This window comes from Neovison vison, chromosome 6 (genome assembly GCF_020171115.1).
Source record: "Neovison vison isolate M4711 chromosome 6, ASM_NN_V1, whole genome shotgun sequence".
Taxonomy (NCBI): domain Eukaryota; kingdom Metazoa; phylum Chordata; class Mammalia; order Carnivora; family Mustelidae; genus Neogale; species Neogale vison.
Genome location: NC_058096.1, coordinates 177,221,867 through 177,227,866, shown reverse-complemented (window position 1 = coordinate 177,227,866; position 6,000 = coordinate 177,221,867). Strand labels below are relative to the sequence as shown.

Here is a 6,000-nt window from a genome sequence, read left to right as displayed (position 1 = left end):
TCCTTAAAGGGGAAGTGAGCGGGGCTACAGGGCGGGTGCGGGGTGCGGTGGTCCGCGGGGGAGGTCCCCCGCGCTTTAAAATAATGCCCGCGGCGCCCGCGCGACCATGCAATGGCGAGCGCTCGTCCTGGGGCTGGTGCTCCTCCGGCTTGGCCTCCATGGAGTGCTGTGGCTCGTCTTCGGGCTGGGGCCCAGCATGGGCTTCTACCAGCGTTTTCCACTCAGCTTCGGCTTCCAGCGCCTGAGGGCCCCCGACGGCCCCGAGTCTCCAGCCTTGGGGCCCGCCGGCCGGCCCGGGCCGCCCGGGGGGCCGTCGCGGCCGTCGTGGCTGCAGCCGCCCGTCTCTGGGGCGACGACGGCGGGACGGCGGCGGGCCCCGCGGCGGCCGGAGCCGGGAGTGTGCGGGCCGGCCCACTGGGGCTACGTGCTGGGCGGCCGGGGCCGCGGCCGGGACGAGTACGAGAAGCGCTACAGCGGCGCCTTCCCGCCGCAGCTGCGCGCCCAGATGCGCGACCTGGCGCGGGGCATGTTCGTCTTCGGCTACGACAACTACATGGCGCACGCCTTTCCCCAGGACGAGCTCAACCCCATCCACTGCCGCGGCCGAGGGCCTGACCGCGGGGACCCGTGAGTAGTAGGCGCTGGCCCGACGCCCGGGCCGCGCGCCCCACGCGCTTCCGTCCGTCCTCCCGGTCAGGGTGCAACCTTCTGACCTCCGGGTCCCCCAAGGGATGTCAAGGCATTTGGGGGCCTGGAGCCACACCCTCCCGCTCAGTGCTTTGGCCCGACACTCTTCCCGGGGGGTCCCCCTGGGCTTGGGCGGGGGGTGTGGGTGGGCCGGTGCTGTCCTCTTTCTTGATTCTCTCGGGATTTCTGAGTTACAGGATAGCTGTCCAACGCAGTCTCTTTTACAGATGGGGAAACTGAGGCTCAGAGACCGGAAGGGACGGTAGCAGTAACAAGGGTTAGCTTCGGAGGCTTTAGATTCTCATCTTCCACAACCCCTTCTCCAGATGAACATGTATATAATCAAAACGAAATCCCTTTTAAACGCAGCTTTCAAAACAAGCCTTCCATCTCCCTTCCACCCATCCCCATATAAAAATTCAGGAGTTGGTTCCAGGAAAGGACTTCTCCAAAGCCAGCCAGTGATCGGGAGGCAGAGCAGGGTTACAACCTTTGACCTTCATTTACAGGGGCTGCTACATAGGCTGAGGGAATTTACAGGAAAGGGGGGCGGGGGGTGGAGATTGAGAGACAGAGGCTATCTAGCTCAGATTTGGGGTCTTGATACTCAGGGTTTGATTCTTTGGCCACTGCATTGCTTGTCACCATTATCTGTTCCATAAATTCCTCCACTCTGGTGGTTGGACTGTCCAGTAAGGTCAGCCAGTCCTCCCCTCCCACCAGCCTTTGGAGGTCAAGCTTCCAGGGTCACCCCTGTTAACATCAGAGTCCAAGAGGACAGCATACCCAGCTGAGGACCTTCCAGCTGGAGGGAATGGGTGTGCTTTGCCATGGATCCTGTTAGACCAGATAGGTGACTACCTGCCTCTGGGTGGTGGGAGTGGAGGAATTGGGCTGCCCATTGCCTTGACCCCACATTCTGTGGGTGCCTTTGGACTTTTAGGGGGATGTATCTTCCTTCACCTGGTAAAAGGAAGAGTCCAGTCCTTAAATTCTGAAAAGGAAGCCCATATACTAAAGGGGCTTGAAGAATTTTAAAAAATGGTTCGGTTATCTACAAAGTCATATCTTAGCTGACAATTTGAGGAGCATCAGTTTTAGTGAAGCGAGGGGCACAGTCCAAGCTATTTCAAAGGACTGGGCCTTTCAAAGATTGTAGGAATCTGATTAGTTACTTTTCTTGTGTCACCTTATCGGGCTTTATGCATATAAGCACTTGCTCAGTTTTGTTTTGTTGTTGTTTTTTTTTTTTTGAGAAAAATTTTTATTAATTTTTTATCAGAATTACTGGGGCCTTTCCAGATATTAGGAAATTAATGAGTTAATTGTTAGTCCTTAAATGTACCAGAATTTATACCTATGTATTTTCTTTGGATCTCATTTTTTGTTGTTGGTTGTTGGAGGGAAAAAAAAAGATTAAAATTTGAAAAAATAAAAAAGCCTAAAACCCTGTCAGACAGTTATTTTTAATTTATTTTTCCTGTCAGCTCCCACCCATATGCCTACACATATTTTACATAGTTGAAACCAAAGTGTGTGTACATATTTTGGATCTTACTTGTATTTTTCCCCTAATGCTCATGGTATTACAAGGCGGGAGAGGATACTTTGAGTAAGTGCCCTTATTCTCTCTCACAGACTTTTTCCTCAGATTTCCTTTTATGGTGTGGACCTAAGGAAAACAGTTTAATGAGGACTTGTGATAACGCTTTCAGTTGGGAATATCATGGTCAGGAGAGTGACTTGATGACATATTGATGCTTTTCTTAAGGAACCGTAGAAACCCTTTGGAGAGTTGGAGCCCCTCTCCAGCAAGGTGACGTGGCAGTTGATTAACTTGCTGGTCTCTGTGGTAGTTCCGGGTGGCATAGGCTTTTGTTTCAGGATGAAGTGTGCTGAGGAGTGTCTTGGTTTGATTGTACAGTGGCAGTGTGGGTAAACTAAGGTCAGCTCGCTTTGAGACAGCTGAATGGCTGTTGGAAAGATGGGAGTTTGAACTACTAAGGGGTGGCATTTGGGAGGGGTTGTGCCCAGAGGTTAATAAACTTTTCAGTTGATAAACCTTTGATGTCTTTGAGGAGGTGAAAGAACTCTCGGGTTATGGTGACCCTGAGTAGACCCTCACACTGGCTGCTTCCAAAAGAGTGGAAAGGTTAATTTTTTTTACTCTCCTTTCTTTCTTTAGCTTAACTCCTTTCAGACCAGTATTTTCAAGGAAAAGTTTAGAACCAGAGCTTTCTCATTCTGGCTCTGAAACAATACGATAACGTTTACATCCCCAAGATAGATCACTTGCAGTAAAAACTTCTCGTTTTATTTTATTTAGTTTTTTAATTTTTGGGGGTGGGTAAAGATTTTATTTACTTAAGGGGGAGCAAGAGTGAGAGAGCACAGAAAGAGAAGGAGCTGAGTAGGGTGCCTGACGTGGGTTCCATCTCATGACCCCGAGATCATGACCTGAGCTGAAGGCAGACAGACGCTTAACTGACTGAGCCACCAAGTGCCCCCAGATTTTTCAGATTTAAAAAAAATCAAATGTATTCTAATGATAGTTGTCAAGTTTATTCTAATGATATATTTAAAATATAGAGACATAACCGTTAGAATATTATGTAGGAAGTACAGAAACAAACCATGGGTGTTCTACCTGTGTCTCTTTTCTTTTTAGTCACATGTGCTTGAGGGTTGTCTTGCCTGTCTTCTTTGACTGTAGGTAGTGTGAGGAGTTACGGTGAAGTCAGTGAAACCTGAACACTTTAAAATAGCAAATCTTTTGGCCCAGTTATAGATTACTTTGCAAAGTCAGTTACTCTCATATCTCCAGTTTGGGTTGGAAGGTCCAAGTTTCTTCAAATAAATTTGGATATTCTATTTTTTGTAATCTTGTGAATGCTAACAGTAGTTCAGGCCTTGGGCACGTGATCCTTCTTTGCTTCCTCCCCAGCAATATTGCTGTTGAAGTAAAAAAGCAAATCTGTGCACAACCCCAACTGATATTGGCCCCCAAACTGACCCATTCCTAGGCACCCCAGCATAAGATGGCTTCCTGTGCATTCTTTCTAAACTACTGTCCCACTTCGGAGTCAGACCTAAGTCATTTTCTATGATGCCATTGAACTTTTGAAGACGAATTTTCTCGCTTTACTTGGTTCTCCTTTCAGTTCCTTTCTTTGGTTCTTCGGGCTGCTGTTCCACATTTCAACATCACTTGAGAACTGAGTGCTCTTATGTATTCACCTTCCTTTCCCTTTGTCGTGTCTCCCCAGATTATCAATCTCTCGACACAGAGACCGTTTCTTATATTACCTCTGTGCCTACCCAGCACTAGGTCTGAACAGCTGGTACAGGTTAAGTATATGTGGGAGACTTTTTTTTTTTTTTTTTTTTAAACCATATGTTTGATTTTCTTAGTTACATAAGAAAAAATTGCCTGTCAAAGGTTGTAGTTTCTTCCAGCTCTGTTTTGGAGTGATACGAACCTTACAAATGCACACTGGGGTGAATGTCACAAACAGTCACACATGGTAATATTAAGTGGAGAGTTTAATTCTGGGTCATTGTAGTACTGCCAGCTGGTGATGTGGAAAGATGTGTACTTGTGGGCCTAGCCTTATACTGAAAGATTGAGTTCTTGGCTTGAGGCACTTAGATAAGTCAGGCTAGCCATCGATCAAGAGTATCTCCAGAGTGCTCGCTTCGGCAGCACATATACTAAAAAAAAAAAAAAATATCTCCAGAGAACAAGGCCACAGTCGTACACCAGCATTGTGGGCTGGCATAAATGGAATCACAGTATAATGGTGCTGTTAGGCCAAGAGGGTTTTATGGAATCTGCATTTCTCTTCACACCCCTCTTTTTTTTCTTCTTTCTATTTTGGTACATTTTGAAAGACTGTATAGCAATTACTTGGTAGAAAATAATTAAAAGTGCTTTAATGCACACCTTAGATTTTTCAGGGGATTTGTCTTAAGTGGAGAGAAGGACCCCACCCACTTATTCCAAAAAAAATTTTTTTTTTTTTAACCGTAGCATTGCTTGTAACTGTTCATTGTGAGTGACTGCTTGGACACTGTATCGAGAGGTATTGTAAAATTGGGTCCTTTTTAGTTATAGCCTGCAGGAAAAGTACTATACATCATGTGAAGGAGTACAGCGATCAAAAGTCATACTACCTTCCATTGGCCTGTGCAGATGGAGAGGGTGACCTTGGCCCAGACGAGGGTACAGCTCAGGAGAGGGCAGTTGGGGTATTTTACACATCGTTCAGCTTGGATGCTAAGTGGTGAGAGAGCCACTTTCTAATGAGGTGGGTCGTGGGAACCACTCATTGTTTCTGAGCCGCAGAGCAAAGCAGTTAAATATTTAAACCCAACAATATTCTAGAGTTGGCAGAATTGAGCAGGAGGAGCTCCCTGTCTACTCTGACCTTCTCCAACTTTTGGCATTTCCTGTATCCTTTCTGGCTGGCACTGCTCTTGCAGTGCTTATTTTAACCCCCAGCTCTCCTCTTTAGAGGACCTTTTGCAATTATATAACTTCATTTAGGAAGAATCTACACATAGAAGAAGCCGGTGCAGTTTTCAGCCATGCAGTGTGCTGGCCTGATGGCTCGTGAGGAGCGAGATAATCCGGGTTCCCAGATAGCCCCTTCTCTGTAGCTTGTTTCAAACAATGTATCTACCTTAGCTCTGAGTTCTTTACCCTAGATTCAGTGGGGTAACATAGCACACAACAAAGCAACAGGAAGGCTCGTGTAAGATCCGCTGTGACGTGTGGCCCTCGGTTCACCAGGCCCAGGCACATGGGAGGGTGCACTTTCAGAGAGCAGAGCAGGCCATCCGGAACAGAGGGAGGGAGACCAGGTCCTATTCGAGTGATTCAAGAATTAGCTACCGTGGTCTGGGACTGTGCTGGGAGGTGCCATAATTTCAGCAAATCTGCTGTTGAAGATAGAGCTAGGGCTTTTCACTTTGGTCTTCAATAAAAGTAAACAGGTGTCCTATTTCTTTCCTTACTTACATCTTTTCAGGCTTTTGCCATTTCCTTCCTGGCCTTGTGGGAATGAGACAGTGGAATAACTGAAGTCCCGGGGATTTGTCAAGCTGCATGATGTCTCCATCCCCACCCTTCCCCGACCTATTTCTCATCCTCGTCATTGTTTTTTAGCATTATGAGGAGCTGTCCGAGTGACTGGGGAGCTTTACCCTCACTGCAGGCCTGAAGTTGGTGGCTTAAGATTGCTTCAGAAAGGGGAATCGGTGTGGACTGTGGGGGCAGGAGTTGTGGGCAGAAATGTGTGTGTGCTCCAGCAC

General features: G+C 47.4%; 1 protein-coding gene across 2 annotated transcripts in view; it reads left to right on the top strand.

Annotated features, from left to right (window-relative positions):
* EDEM1 (ER degradation enhancing alpha-mannosidase like protein 1) overlaps window positions 1–6,000 on the top strand; it is a 28,365-nt gene continuing 22,365 nt past the window's right edge. Inside the window, exon 1 of one of the 2 annotated variants that reach the window (XM_044253111.1) lies at window positions 1–627. In XM_044253111.1, coding sequence (XP_044109046.1) covers window positions 107–627 — 521 coding nt within the window. In that variant the 5' untranslated portion in view covers window positions 1–106. The remainder of the gene's footprint in view (window positions 628–6,000) is intronic. The other variant, XM_044253112.1, reaches the window with a different exon arrangement.